Source organism: Epinephelus fuscoguttatus, linkage group LG10 (assembly GCF_011397635.1).
Source record: "Epinephelus fuscoguttatus linkage group LG10, E.fuscoguttatus.final_Chr_v1".
Classification (NCBI taxonomy): domain Eukaryota; kingdom Metazoa; phylum Chordata; class Actinopteri; order Perciformes; family Serranidae; genus Epinephelus; species Epinephelus fuscoguttatus.
Genome location: NC_064761.1, coordinates 26,867,586 through 26,883,851, shown reverse-complemented (window position 1 = coordinate 26,883,851; position 16,266 = coordinate 26,867,586). Strand labels below are relative to the sequence as shown.

Here is a 16,266-nt window from a genome sequence, read left to right as displayed (position 1 = left end):
CACAACAATTACAGCTTCAAACATTTCATTGTGCATATAGGAAATTTACTGAATTAGATCTTAATCTGGCTGTACAGTTTTCATAATCTTCACTACTAATATTAATGAGTATGACTTCCTCTGGCTGTTGAGAGACTGTATTTTACTATACATGCAAGAAAGTTGATGTGATTGACAAGAAAACAGGAAAATTGTTTAAAATGAGGCAAGAAAATCCCTTTTTTCCATGTGTACATGCGCCAGACAAACACTTCCTCTTTATTGATATTATCTGTGTGAATGCATCTTTCTCATATTTTTTTTTTTAAGTCTATTCTTTGCCAACCAAGCAAACTCAGAATTTAACGTCAAAGTGAAAAAAAAAGTTACTAACTTTGGCCATGGGTCTGACCTCATCTCCATGTGCCAGCGCTGCTCATCATCTCTCTGTCTCTTCAGCACCGCCTTCTGCTTCTGCTTCTTCAGTTTGCTCTCCTGCAGCTTCCTGGCCCGGTTACTAGGCTTGATCTCCACAGGAAGCTCAGGGTTCACTTTCTTCTACAGAGACGAGAGGAGAACATATGTACTGGGAATGCAACAAGAATGTGATGAAAGTCAGCGCACACAAGATCTTGCACATTCTCAAGCCATTCCCTCACAAGAGCAGCTTAAATCTACAATAATCTTTCCATTTGGACTTCCATTTACTCCAGGCTGGCAATTTTACCCCTAAATAAACAACCTTCAGAGACAAGATCAAGTCTAAAAGATGCCCTGCAGAGTTTTCTTGTAAACACACACAAATTATGTTTACATTCAATGCTATTCACCAAAATCCATTTTGATTCATGACATCTAACAACATATTAAGTGCATTTCCTTCCTCAAAAAGCATTTGCAAAACTGATATTTATGTATTTTAAATTCAGCATAGTTTACATCCAACCATACATGTTCACGAGCTTACAGTCTATCTTGGTGTGTCAGCGCCACCTGTTGATCAGCAATAATGTGACACTTTTGGTAGGATTGTAACCTGTGTGCGTGTAACAAAATGGGAACCCGCTCAGAAAAACAGCTGAGCATTGGTCAGAAACTGCACAGGGCACCTTTACACAACTTTTATAATGATAATAATAATAATGATAATAATACATCACAGTTCTTCAATGTGCTTTAAAAGACAGTAGGAAAAACAAAAGGTAAATTATTTAATAAAGACTAAAAATATACAAGTATATAATGAAAGAAAAGATTAAGAATAAAATAATAATTTCTGATGCCTCTACATCTTTTGGATTGTGCATACTGTGTTACAATACAGCGTTACATCATCACACATTACAGGTGACATCAATGACAAAGTTCTGTTTATTCAGCGATTTCTGTCCAAAAGTTACCATAAGCTTTCCATTCAAACACCACTGCAGTTTAGGGCTGAAACAATTCCTCAAGTGACTCGAATAATTCGATAACTAAAAAGCCTCGAGACAAATTATTTGCTTTGTTGGATCCAGTACAACTATACAGCGCACTGTGTTTCACATGGATGTTTATTTCTGTTACTCAACGTGCTTATGTTACCTCTGCTCTGGAGCTATAAATTGACTGTCAAAAATCTGTCTGATATTTTATAATGTGGATTGAAAAATCACAGTGATGATGGTTTGAAGATCAGCCTACGTGTGATGAATTAGTGGCACGGGCGCTACTAATAGCCGGAGCCGTGCGTAATGGTCGAGCGTAACGACAGCTGTTCTGTCAGAGAACCACGTTGGTGCGAGACAGTATGAAAAACTTCTCTGCCGAATCTTTAATCAACAGGTCTAATGAACGGTGGAGCGGGCACAGATATCGATATGCAAACTGAATGAAGGGTTTTTCTGCACCAATTGTGCAGTGTGGGAGGGTAAACAGAGCTCATGCATGTGTGCCCAGCTCCACGTGAGGTTTTATAAATCCATAAGTTCCATAAGTTTAATATCTGGGCGTAAAGGGACCTTCAGTTAACTTTATCAAGCAGCCAGCAGGTCAGTGAGCGAGCTAACAGTGGTCCTGAGCGGAGTTTCCATAACCATGGCAACGATACCTCAGACAGTGGTGATGTTACAACCATGGCACTGAGAATGCTGTTAAATCCCTAACGTCACTACTTGTAGTGAACTACCGCCCAACACTGATTATTTTTGACAGCGTGAGAAATAGTGGCGTAGCGTGAGTGCGTGTGAAATCGGTCATTTGTGTGACAGCTCTGACTTTCAGAGTCAGACTTTCAGAGTGGCTTTCATATATATTTCTATTATCCCTAAAGAAAGTTTAAGTAATTTAATGCAAGCACACAGTATTTCTTATCCGATTACTCAATTAATCGCCAGAATGTTCAATAGAATACTTGATTACTTAAAGAATTGAAAGCTGCAACCCTACTGCAGTTATGCAGCATCCACAACCTGTTATCAAATCACCATTTAATGCATGGGCAACGATACAGAATGAACATAAGTAACTGAGGACATCTGGATTAAGTGTTTTTGGCAACAAACAGAAAAGCTGCTGAGACTACCTGCAGAGTATCTGTATATTTGCCAAGCCAGTTCATCCATTCAACCTCACTCTTTATCAGATAATGGTGGGGACACCCTGTTTTGTTGCTGTAGGAGCAAAAGAAGAGAAGGGGACAGAGATAAAACTGCTTTAGAGGACTATCTGCAGTAAACAGAACTCTGCTCAGCAGTTCCCGTAATCTAAAGCACCATAAACTTTCAAAGTATACATCTCAGTCCTGTTCATCATTTCTCTCTGGGTAACCAGTCAGACAGGAATCAGCTCCATCAACGTTCTTACCTTGTACTGGAGTCTGTGCCGTCTCCCCTTCAGGTGCATGTCTTTAGCGTTGGGGTCGTTGAAGCTGCACTCACACAGTTTACAGTGGAATCGAATCACTTTGCCGTCATCGTTACGAACCTAAAACAGACAGTTCAGGTAAATACACATCAGGCAGGACAACGAATGTGACGTATCTTCTCATCTGATACACTGTTTACTCGCATGTTGTGGACTTCTGTAAATAATAAGTATATAAAAATCTTAATCTGTTCCTACATCACACCATTTTTGCTTTATAATGTATCATAACTGCTTTTTTAAAATTGTATATTATGCAACATATCAGTCCTTCGATAAACCGCTGTTAATAAAGATGACATCATGGTAATTTTTCTTCTCTTTTCCTGCATACCTCCTCCACATAGTCGTGTCCCACTGGCTGAATGTCACCCTGGCCTCCGGCTCTGTCACTGTCGTCATCATCGCTGTGAGGCTCCATCCTCTGAATGGACTGTTGCTCCTCCACCTTGGCAGCCACCACCACTGCTGCTGCTGTCACTGTAGCTGCTGGAGCGCTGGCAGGCTTATTGGCTATGCGGCAGGCAAGATATTACAAAATTAGAGTTCATTCAAGGATGCAATGCGCCTATTTTTTTCATTAAAAAACATCTATTTCTTGTCTTTAATTTCTGTCTCTAGTTCTACTCCAAAGGTTGGTAAATAACCATTGATAAACTTTCATTCAAAGTCTTAAAGTTGCAAAAATTCGATCTTGAAAAGCATTTTGTGAGAGAATCTGTATAAACCAGCAATTAATTGATTTGTTAAACTTTTGTGACATTCATTCATTTTGTTAATTCAACTTTACTGTGCTTTGACACATAGGACATAGGATAGGATAGATGAGGGGCAAAGCTGAGGCTTAAGCACTCTAAACATCAAAATATCACAGAGGAAAAATGTTACGACAGATTACAACAACAAAGAACAGAGAAGCTCTGTCTCCAACTAACAGGTAGTGTGACCTCATTCTTTGCCTAGGATGCCATCACTCCACTATAATTTACATAGCAAATAGTGGATTGCTGCTGTATTAATGCTCTGAATGTCACATACAGAACCTTTAAAGAACGTGGTTGAGGAATGATATATGTTTATTTATTGGGAGGAACAATTTACTTCGACTCATTTTATCACATTTTGCAGAAGGGCTGGCCAATTATTATTTAAAAAATAATAATTTTATTATCAATTATGAGACAGATGTTTCAGCTCTAGTTGAAAACAGCGAGTCACGATGCATCGCCTCTCCGGGTGTTTTGAAACTTAGTTGGTTGAATTTGTAAAAGGATGGCAGTAAGAGAGCTGTTGGTCAAGAGGAAGGTAAAACAGCTCTGTGGAGAGGCTGTTTAGTACATGTGGAAATATTGTCACCTGCCTGCACTCATCTCTGAAGCCAGATCACGCAGACAGACCAGTGTTTCTGGCTATAAACCTTTAACAGTTTGCAGGAGGCAGATTATGGGGAGTAGTGGTGAGGAATATTGGGTCTGTGGGGCTACTATTTTTTTGTTAATTTAACTTGGGTAAGATTTACATACATCTCTATTTAGCTGTGATACAAATCAACAAACTTACAAATGACAGTTATTTTTGTAGGAGCTGGTTTCTTCTGGACTGGTGCTGCTGTTTTGGCCGTTGCGTTTACTGCCACCTGTTTGGGTGTCGCAGCGGGAGTTGAAGTGGTTGAGACAGAGGCAGCAGTGGATGAAGAGACCGGAGGTTTCCCAGCTGTCGAGGTTGTGATAACTGGAGCCGAATTAACCAACACGGGCTCAGTGGAAGGTATAGGTTTGCCCAGCTTGGTGTGAAGTTTCACCACCTTTCCGAGGTTGACAAAGAGAGAGAGAAGGAGATACAACCATTTAAGGCTGCTGATACATAATCCCATCCCAAATCCCTGAGGCGGGTTTTGTTCCAAGGCTTGGCAGCTCAGATGGAACATCACATGAGCGCACCGCAGTAATGTCCAATAATGAAAGCATGCTATGTCAATATCTTGTGCAGCTGCCTATATTTTCTTAAATAACAACAAACACTGAAACACTTGAAGATGAAGACAAAAGCATCACAGCTGTGCAAACCTTCTGGTGTTTGGCCCCACGGATATGGGCGGCATAGGCATCCACTCCGGTGCAGGAGACGTCACATAGCTCACAGCGTAACTGGGTCTGGACCCCTCTCGGCCCGTTGCTGGCCCCTGTCTGCCCTCCTGATTTAAGGGCAGCCTCTTTTTTCTTATGCTTCTGGCCCTCAAGGTGCTCCCGGTACGTCTGATGCAGTAAATCAGACCAGTTAGAAAGATGAAGCCCCCAAACGCACATACAGAAATAGTCATATTTGTTACATTTAACTGGGTTTTATTCTGCAAATTTTGACAAGCTATGAAACTATATTCAGTACTCTGGTCTAAAATGTACTTATTATAGTGTGTGTGTGTGTGTGTGTGTGTGCTTGTTTTGTGTGTTTGAACACAATGCACGTTTATGCGATAAGCTTTTCATGAATAAAATCTTGTTCCTTGTCATTATAAACTCCTACCTGAGGGCCTGCACAACTAATCTTGCAAATGTCACAGTAATGGAGTTGGGGCTGCTTGGGAGGCCCTTTGGGCTTCTGCAGCTTGCTCTGGTGAAACGTCGGCTTTTTGTAGGTGTTGCCAGCCGGTGCTGTCACCATGTTGCTGCCCGAGTTGCTCCAGGACGAGCTCGTCAGCTGCTTGGGTGGCGGCTGAATGGGGGGCTGGGGCTGTTGCGGCTGCTGAGGTGGAGGCTGCGGCTGGGTGAGAGTCTGCTGGGCCGGCTGGTAATAGGAGGGGGTGGATGTGGAGGTGTAGCCAGTTGAGTCATAACTGGAGTAGCTAATGCCTGAGGGTGAGAGAGCAGGAGAAGGAGAGCAAGGACTGAGAGTTATTAGAGATAAGAAAAGCATACAAGATATGGGTCACTTAAGAACAGTCTGCAGTCAGGCAAGCAATAAGATGCACTCTTATTTCACCAGCATCCAAACCAAGAAGGACAAAAAACACTCTTCAATTTCCTTTTAGACATTTCTCATCCAACTAAACATCTGTGACACAAGCCGAGTACTTGATACTCTCCAGAATAAACCAGCACTTATTACTCAAGCAAAATATGCAGACAGTCACCAAAGGCCTGCTCAAACTAGTGTTTAAAACAACACAGTCAGTGTACTTGCTTGCAGGGGGATTTTTTTTTTTTTTTTTTGCGTCGAGTTTAACTTTGACTCACAATTTTGTGCCAAGTATATACAGCTCCACAAAGGAGGAATGGTTTGTTGACAATTATGAGACAAAAGTTTATGATAGCAATACATCAAAATAAACTTTATGATCTTATTGTCCACTAACCAAAGGTTAGCAAAGTAGCTATCTTACAGAGCTGTTTTTATGCTCTTCAATAAAAACCCTTTCCTCAATTAAATGATAACCAATCCTAAGAACAAAAGAGTAAACAGATATGTATAGAGAAAACTGAAACAAGCTTGGGAAGCTATTGTTTCTGACTGGCATGTTCCCAGCTAGCAAGTCAGCAGCTAGAGCAGTCCACCAACTAGCACTGCAGGTAGTCATGATGTGATAATGTGCTGAGAAACTAAGGCTAGGCAAGCCTAAAATTTGAGTAAAGTAAAATTTGAAGCCCAAACAGTAACGACAGTATATCACAGTACATTTGTTTTCCTAAAATTTCGATATAAATGCCTCTGAGGGGGGAAACACTGACACGGCAACTGCACAGCAGCAATTACTGTACTCTTAACTGTGATACCAGGACATATTATTGAGGTGTTTTAACAACATTTATTTTGCAAAGCTGCAACCGTAAATGGAAAAAATATATTTTTTTTCTAAGGTAACTTCCATCTGTGAGGAATACTTTTTTTCTTGAAATACAATGAAATCAAGTTGTGCGAGTGAAAATAAAAACGGACTTAAGGTATAGCAAAACATGAGGTTTCTTTCCCCCAACCAACTTAAACACAATGAAACTCTCAAAATGCAAAATTAGTTCAGAGTGAGTAACTCTTCTTCAATTGACCCTTCACTAAGTTCTACCCCTTGAACACAGACTGGCCAATCATAGTGTCGCACTGGCCAGCTCCAACAAGGTCTGACAACTACACAGCTGTGCCCCAAGACTCTAATGTAATCTTTCCAGATTTTCTTCATTGTCAGGCTGGTTTTGTGGATCCCAAGCTTAACGTTGTGCCTGGGGCACGTTGTGTATTTATGACATCTGTTACCTGGAGAGGTTGGAAGGAGATATACATTTTTTCCATGTTCCAAAACCAAAATCAAACCCTGGAAAGTTTAGGGTTAGCTAGCTAGCTACTGAAGATATAGCCTACTGAATGTATACACATGCTGCTTTTGCTTGTTAATGATTATAACAGTGAAAAAAGACCCTGCTGTACAGGAACCAGTGAAGAGAAGCAGGGAAACTTTGCTGATATTCAACCAGCTGTGTGTCATCGCATTGTGCACAGATAAATTGTTTGGCTTCTCCCAGAGCTCCCCGTCTGTCCACAGGAGAGGAAGCCAAATACTGTTCATCTGCACACACTGCGATGCCACACAGCTGGTTCAATATCAGCAAAGTTTCCCTTTATCTTCATTGTTTTGTGTGGCGATCAGCAGTGATGTGGTGGTTCACTTTTACGCTGTGATCTGTAGCCTGTAGTTCGGCTTTAGCTTCTAACTATCTTTGTCTTTTTAACCTGTTGTTGCTGCTGAGTCAGTTTGACATCCTGGATATATCCTTCAAACACAGACTGTAGACCCCTCTGTCTGCTTCTCTCTGGAATCACTGTTTCATTTTTCCAAAAATATGATAATATTTCTTCAGGGAGTGCAGTTAGTTACAGTGTGGGCTCCATGCTTACTCCCACAGCTTGATTAATATTTACACTACTTAGCATTTTAATATGAGCATGCTGGGCTCGATATACATGTGCGATAAACAAAGTTCTATGAATAAATCTTATGTTACCTGAGTAGGTCGTGGCTGAAACAGTGGAGCCAAAGGAGGACCCGAGGGTGTAAGATGAAATGGGTGTGGGCGGCTGCTGGACACTGGTGGACACTGGGTAGATGTTATAGCTGGTGGACACAGAGCTGGATGGGGCCAGAGGCTTCAGGGCCGTTACCTGCCTCTGGGGAGGAGGAGGCTGGCTGTACACAGTGGTGGGGGCTGGACTGTAAGCACTCTTTACGCCCACTGATACAGGAAAGAGTGGAGGGAAAAGAGGAGAGAGGGGAGTAGAGGTGGAGAGGAAAGAGTGTGGGGAGCGGACAGCAGAAGAGATCTGACACATCCATCACATCCTCTGGGACTGCCTGTCAGAGAGTTTTTGGCAGCGCAGGAAGGATCCTCATATCACAGGCAAATGAACAGCAGGCAAATTCCACATATATCATATCACATCTTCAGAGGGGAATAAGAGTAACTAAGACCAGGACTGATGTCCCACAAATCCTCCAGTAAGACTGAAGTGTGTGTTGGTGTTTTACACCCTTAATTAGATCTGCAACACTAGTTCTGTAACAGTCAACAACATTTTTTTGTGAAACTGATATGAACTACTGAAGTATTCTCCATACAGATACACACTTACACAAAGCAAGCAATAATCTCATTACTATTCAGCTGGAACCCTGGCCATATCTCCCACCCCTAATCATTACTATACACAATAAGCTAAAATCAACCAATAATACCTGCCATGCAGTCAGGCTCTATTCTCAAGACTTTAGAAGAGTACTCCACTGATTTAGCCTTGCACTCATGATGGATGGTTTGCAATAGTACACACCAACAGCTTTAAACAGACTACGATGAGTAAAATTGGTGAGGTTCCCCTTTAATATTTGAAACTTTGCATGTAAGATGAGTAAAAATGGACTCACCAGTCTGGTAGTAATTCTCTGTGGGTGTCCTCTGAGCCGTAGCGATACTGGTCTGATAGTACTGCTTATTGTCATAGGTAGTCACAGCTGCAGGACGCCCGTAGCTGTAGTTGTCCTGCTGGTGTTTAGAAGAGTACATTTAATGCAATGAGAAAGCAGCATATTTAACAAGATAACTGCAGTAAGATTAAAAAACACATTACAGCCACTGTGTGTAAAATTAAAGCATCCTTTACATTGTGATCACGTGTTTTTGCTCTTTAGAAATTAGACAATCCCAGTGACAGCTGATTAGTGCTGCACGATTTGATAAAAATGTGCGATTGCGATTATGGTGGACAATATTGCGATTTGCGATTGCAATTACAATATAATTACAATAAAATATAATAAATAAATGGTATCATGAGTCTTTCTGCTTGATTCAGTGTTTCCCCTACATTATATTAGGGGCACTGACCTGACATAGTTATTGTTATGGACAGACAGTGTATCAATGACCATCAACAGACTGAGCACTGTCAAACACGCTACTCACACAGCAGCACAGCACGGAACTGTATACACAGCGAAGCGAGCCTGTGTTGCGTTCAGGCGTTGTCATGTAAATGACAAATTCCAGCACGCCATAGCACAACACAGCAGCATGTCAAGTGGGCTGAACCAGAGCAAAATTGCTCAGTTTTTGATTTGTTATGGAGTCCATGATTTCCCTGTGACACTGACAAATGTTTGCTTAACTGTGCTTGGATGTTGTTTTATGAGGCTCTGGCGGCTTTCAGTTGTCTCTTTGTCTTTAATGTTACACGGCTCGGCTTTCTCTCGCATGCACTCTTCCTACTTTTCCCTGTGCTGTGCTGTCTCAAGTGCTGATATAGATTGGTCATGTTGCCGCGGGACGTGGCGACTTTAACTTTTACACTTACACAGCACGTCTTTCTGTTCAACGTCGCCGTACCTGAATCCAAAGTATCACCACGTAACAGACGTTTTTTTCACCACCAACTCAGGCTGTTCATGATCGAGCTCATGGTCTTCTTCAGCGTCTGTGTTGTTCACTGCTGCACGCCGACTGCACGCACCAGGATAGCTTGTGGGTGTGATGTCAACAAACTCCACACACTACAGGAGAGGCAGTCACGTTCACAGGGACACACATTAACATTTATTTAGCCTACATTAAATCGCAAATCGCAGCCTTTTATGCGGTTATGTAATTGCACAGCCTGACATCGCGATTGCGCTTAGATTAATCGTGCAGCACTACAGCTGATGCAAAAAGGGGCAGGCTGTGTCTGCTCCAGTGTCTAAGCACCTAAAAGTCACATTATTTGGCCCAAAACAAAAGTCTTGCATAACATTCAGTATGACCACATCATGCTTTAAGAAACTAAGAAGCAGAAATCATAAAGGAAGCAGAAAGCGACTGACCGTTTCTGAGTATACCTGGTACGTCTGCGGGGTGGTGGTGGGCTGTGGGGGTGCAGGGGTGCCGGGCTGCCTGTAGGCATAGTCAGGCGGAGCCTGATGGCTCTGATAGGTAGGATACGGGGCAGTGACCACAGGCCGGGCTGCCTGGACTGGAGCGGGAGAGTAGGACGCAGTCACTGCATGAGCCACAGCTGGAGCCTGTTGGACACTGTAACTGGCTGTGGAGGGATGGGAGTAGGCTGGGGGAGGCTGGGTACTGAAGAAGTGGAGAGGGAAAGAGAGAGACGACATCATTAAACTTTAGAGAAGTGTCTACTCAAGTTTTTACTGTGGGTAAATCTGGAATGAGTCCATGTTAGAAGTGCAAGAATATATTCCTTCATAGTAGTCAAAAAGATTAAAGGCCTTGAGGCTGTAGTGCTCAACTACACTGTGATTTACATCAGCGGCATTCCAGTCTCCATTATTTCTTTTACTATGGCATAATATTTCTGTAATTTTAAACAGAAAACTGACCCTGATGCATAACTAACAGTGTTTGGATTACAATAAAGGCTACCCTGAGAAATGCTAATGATAACTCAGCCATTTTGCAACAATAGTTTACCTATGTTGGAGTATTTTTAAAATAACACTCACTTCATAGTAAACACAACTCCCTTCAAATGCATGTGTATTTTAACAGATTAGGAGTCTTCTACGAGTGGTGCTTGGAGCTAAATGCTAATGTCCACTAGCTTAAAAACACAGCATAACCTCAGTGAGAACCAGTCATTTGGAAAGGGTCCGTGAATGTTGGTGCTCTGTCCTAAATTTAACAGCAATCTATCCAGTAGTTGTTGAGATATTTCATTGAAAACCACTTATCTGAGCTTCATGGTGGAGCTAAAATCAGGGAATTATCAGACTCAGCAGGATTCATCGTCTGGGCACCATGAATATGTGTATAAAATGTCATGTAAATCTATGTAACAGTTGTGGAGGTGTTTCAGTCTGGACACGTGGTGGACCAACTGACTAATGAACCAGCAGACCAACATGAGTCACGCCGCTAGCATGGCTAAAAACAGACGCCAAAAATAGCGTGACAAATTTAATGCAACATGTCAAATCCCGATCAAGATTAATTAAACGAGGGGGACAAAATTGTGATCACAAATGCTATGCAATTCAGTGAACCGCCCTGCACTGATCTCTGATTAATCTCTTACTTTCATCAGCAGACAATTCCACAGTGTTGTTAAAATGGTTTGGGACAAGGGCCGCATTTACTGGCAACAACACCAGTAACTGATGATATCAACATCTTTATTAAGATTTCAGTGTCAGGATAAACAACAGCATCAGAGGGCTAAAATTAAATGGCGCCTTAAGGTCATGAAAGAGCACGGACTCACAATGCTGCGAAAGTAATCATTAAACTATTTTATCCAACAAAAATATACTGGATCTAGTGCAAATAAAATACCTAGAAGAAACTGTGTAAAAGTATACAAGACGGGATTTTGAAAAGCCAATTATTCCCTGGTTGACTAGTCTGTACATTGTCTATTGAGTAGCTCAGTAAAATTAGCTGTAATTTCATTATCTCACACTGAGGGAAAGAATTTCCACAGTCCAAAAATCTGATTATGTAAGTGCCCCATGCCATGTCATGTCATGATGCCCATGTTTCACTAACAATGAACAGGAAAACAAATCAATAAGTTGAACTGGATGCTCGGCTATTGACCTACTTGTCTGCTCTAACACCCCTGCTACCAAAACTGCACTAAGCAGGCCTCGGTGTAAATTATTTAAAGTTTTGGACAAGGGATGCCCGTGCTTTCAGGATAACAAACCTTGATGCTCACCCACTGCATATTAAAACTACAGACAGGGCTGGGCAATATGACGATATAAGCCATGAGAATAAATTTTAAGAAAGAATTGAGAATTTAATTCATAATTTCATGTGGTTTTTGGTATTGTGGTACAAAATTAAGGACATTTACTTGTAAAATTGTATTGTTAAATCATATTTTGTTGCCTTTTAACTTTTGATGTGAGAGAACGTTCAGAGGGTTCCGCTGTAAAGACTTAACAACCATGGGGTGTGCTTGACGAAAAAGCAAAAATAACTAAGAAGCACACTATAGCACATTTGCTATAACTTGTGGGGGCGCAGATTACCCTCTTATGTATGGAGTCTTTTTCCTGGTAACAGAACTGTAACATTAATTTCAGATAACACAGACTGACCAGACAAAGCGTCTTTATTCATCAGCTATACTTGTTTATGCTGCTGTAGCTATCCTTTTAATATCACTGGATGCATGAGGTCATCATGGGAAATCTTGCAGCCATGAGTGGGCAGAACTCGGGATGCACTGATTCTATACTGATATATGAAATCGGGCCGATACTCACTCAAACAGCTGGATTGGGTATCAGTAATAATGGGGCGGCTATATTAAATTCTATGTTGATGTCTGATTACATGACTGCATAGCTGAGGGTGCGACAAATATGTCAGCTGTTTGGAGGCATTTCACACTTACTACACCGACAAGTTCTGCAGCTACTTGGTATGTCTGCACCTGTTAACTTGAATATTTTTGCCAAGTTCTTTGTGCATGATTTATTACTTTAATAATAAATAACTCAGTTAATGTATACCTATGTATTTGTTAGAGTTTGTTTTACAAAGTTAGGAAAGCAATGTTCAAGTCAAGCCTGACTGTAGCGACTACTATCAATGAGTAGGCTTGCAACTGTGACCCGTTGAAAGAAATCCATACTGAAGTCCAACGATACGTTTTATGATGATTTATTAAACAAACAACTGAACAACTAAAGCAAAATGAGATGGAATACGATGTCTTGAGATTACGTAATTACGGTAACTGTAACATTGTGTGATAATGGTCAACAGGAAATATTGGAGCCAACTCCGCTTTTGTCTAAAAGCCGCCACACCAGTGAATGAGCAGGTAAAATAATGTGATACACCACCCACACCTGTGCCAATTACTACCGGAAGTGAAAATGACCAAAAGAACGTGCGCAGCCTAAACAAATAAACATTCATTCATTCATTTTCCATACCACTTATCCTGTTAAGAGTCACAGGGGGGCTAGAGCCTATCCCAGCTGTCACTGGGTGAGAGGCAGGGTACACCCTGGAGAGGTCACCAGACTATCACAGGGCTGACACATAGAGACAGACAACCATTCAAACTCACATTCACACCTACAAGCAATGCTGAGTCACCAATTGCATGTCTTTGGACTGTGGGAGGAAGCTAGAGTACCCGGAGAAAACCCACGCTGACACAGGAGAACATGCAAACTCCACACAGAAGGGCCACCCAACCCGGGTTTAAACCAGGAACCCTCTTGCTGTGAGGCCACAATGCTAACCACTGCACCACCGTAATCAAATAATAAACTATGAGGGTTAAATACATATTCTGGCTCCTACACTGATTTTGCTTTACACAGAAAAGAATGATCCCAGCCAAACAAGTCAACACTGGTGTCAGATCAGTACTTGGTATTGGACGATAACCAAAGCCCAGGCATCAGTATCAATATTGGGTCTGAAAAAGTCGTGTGGCTAGGGAGGACGACTTCATGGCAATACTGGTTTTTTTTAAGGATTTTGGCAATAAGGTTATCAAGTATTTGATTTAAAAAAAATATTTGGGTCAAAAGGTTCATTTATTTGTGCTCCCACAACACAAGGTTGCACATGAACTATAAGTTGTATCCCCCTTCAGGTTTACACTTCTGGAATATTTATACAAATGGGATTGAATAAAATGACTTAAAATGAAAACAACATGTACAGTTACTTGTATACAAATATACCTGGAGAGAATTAGGTTCAGAACGGACTGCTGGATTAGCAGTTTTTCTCTATACTCGATTGATTTTTCCAGAAAGTATGCTACACTGCAATATAAATTGATTTTGCAATATTATATTACATGTTGTGTCAGAGGGTTTCATCCACATCGCCCACACCTCACTACATAATGTAACCCTGTACTGACTGTGCATCTCAGGAGGACTAACACCTTACTGCAGATCCAACACAGTGACATGTTTGAGGCTGTAGGAGTTTATGTTAAATCAAGAAACAGGATTACAAGTTAAAAATGAATTAAAACCAGGAGAGGAGCAGACTTTGGTTAACAAACTAAGGCCAGAGAACATGAATACATCAGCACTCTGTGGTGCAGAGAAACAGTCCTCTCCTGTTTGTCAGGTTTGTTGGCTTGGATTCTCCTCAAGAGAAACAAAACAGGAATCCTTCATAGTTCACTAACCGCAGTGAATGGTAATTAAATTATATGCTAATTACATCTAATTGCCTGTCAATCTGACAGGCTAACTGTTAGTGGATTTACCTGCCACACAAACTTGTATAACAGCAATTCGTACTGATGGAGTTTAACTGTTGACCGGTGTTCATTTACTGCTTAAATATAAGTATCATTTAAATGTTAATAAGTAACAGGAGGTATTCATTAAACACAGCACCTACATTATAATAAATACAGTGTTTGTGAGACACGGGACCTTCAGTAACGTTACAGTTCGATCAGGGTTAGCCCTCTTAATCCTAATTTATCACCCGTCACAGCTGCAGCCGGCTCCACTAACTAAACCTGCGACGTGACACTTACAATATCTGCCTTTTTGTTTCACATTTAAGTCTTCTGAGTGGTTAAATGTTAAAATATTAGCAGCCGACGATGACCGTACCGGGGTTCACCTAAAGTCAAGCAGCGTGTCGGCAAGAGCTGGCCTAAGAACTCAGCTAGCTAACGTTAGCTAACCGAAATTAGCGGGTCAAGCTAGCACCGCCACGCAGTGAAATCACCCCGCCGACCGTTACACACCAACGGCTGATAAATATAACTCAAAAGACATGCTGACACCAACCTGCATCACTTGAATTACCTGTATTGCGGACCGGCACCATGTGTGAAGCCGAAATAATTGCTTGCAGCCATCTTGGCATCTCCAGTACAGTACTGTACTGGCAGACAGCAAACCCTGATACTGAGAGTCAAGATACTTCACCCCCTCGACTGCAGCCAATGGGAGCTCCGCTCTGCTACACCGGAACTGCGTCAGACAAAAACATATCTGACTCACACAGTCTGTTTTTAAAATGTGTCAAATATGTCTGTTATTAACGCAATTATTGTTTCAGAATAGAAAAACAATGAAATATTGGTCACTTTACCTTTAAAGATGTAATCTGTTAGTATTATGATATGAGTAACACATCTCTGAACCATTTTGATTATTTCATTATTCAATTTGGGAAAATATTTATTCATAAACAGGAATTTAAGGGTCACAACCATCTATACATCTTTTCTTGATTGAATTTAACTCAGTATTGAACTCTCTTGACCTGACGAACAACAAAAAAGTAACAGGGTTTTAGGGTATTACAAAAACATATTTAGTGAAACTACCCTGATGTGAAATGAATTATTTTATTTTTTGTTTTTTTCTAATGCCCATTCTTATTCTATTTATTTGTAGGATTTCCAAATTTGTATGTATGTTATAATTGTTCAATTCTTAGCTTTTGTAGAATGTCATTCTTCTCATTGCAATTGATGATATCAGCTCTCCTATACTGTTGTGTTCTTGTCTTATACCTGACAATATTTGATGTAATGGTAAATAAAGTAAAAAAAAAAAATCTGAGTAAACTATTAACAAAAATACAACGAGAAAATGTCAGATTCAGAATGCCTTTTATGGTCGTTTTGTCATTAAAAACACACAACAAAATTAGGAGTGCTACTCCTGCAATGTGCTGACAGTTAAAAATCACATCCCTATAATATACATGTAAAAATAGTATACATTAAATAAGTGTAATAGGTAAATAACAACTACACATTGTACGTCTGTGAATATTAACCATAATAATGTAATGTCTTGTAAAGGTATCATTTCAGTTAATTTACCATAAAATGTTCAGCATAAAGTGATTTTCAAAGTTTGCTCTCGGTATTCCACGAAACTGTGTC

General features: G+C 40.8%; 1 protein-coding gene across 6 annotated transcripts in view; it reads right to left on the bottom strand.

Moving 5' to 3' along the window:
- Positions 1 to 15,300, bottom strand: part of zfr2 (zinc finger RNA binding protein 2) — a 31,224-nt gene extending 15,924 nt beyond the window's left edge. The window contains exons 1-10 of one of the 6 annotated variants that reach the window (XM_049587649.1): positions 15,173 to 15,300; positions 10,223 to 10,478; positions 8,792 to 8,909; positions 7,875 to 8,102; positions 5,407 to 5,732; positions 4,950 to 5,138; positions 4,444 to 4,687; positions 3,218 to 3,396; positions 2,824 to 2,943; positions 374 to 537 (exon numbers count right to left, since the gene is read on the bottom strand). In XM_049587649.1, coding sequence (XP_049443606.1) covers positions 374 to 537; positions 2,824 to 2,943; positions 3,218 to 3,396; positions 4,444 to 4,687; positions 4,950 to 5,138; positions 5,407 to 5,732; positions 7,875 to 8,102; positions 8,792 to 8,909; positions 10,223 to 10,478; positions 15,173 to 15,225 — 1,877 coding nt within the window. In that variant the 5' untranslated portion in view covers positions 15,226 to 15,300. The remainder of the gene's footprint in view (positions 1 to 373; positions 538 to 2,823; positions 2,944 to 3,217; positions 3,397 to 4,443; positions 4,688 to 4,949; positions 5,139 to 5,406; positions 5,733 to 7,874; positions 8,103 to 8,791; positions 8,910 to 10,222; positions 10,479 to 15,172) is intronic. The other 5 variants (XM_049587652.1, XM_049587650.1, XM_049587654.1 and 2 more) reach the window with 5 other exon arrangements.
- Positions 15,301 to 16,266: the final 966 nt, after the last annotated feature.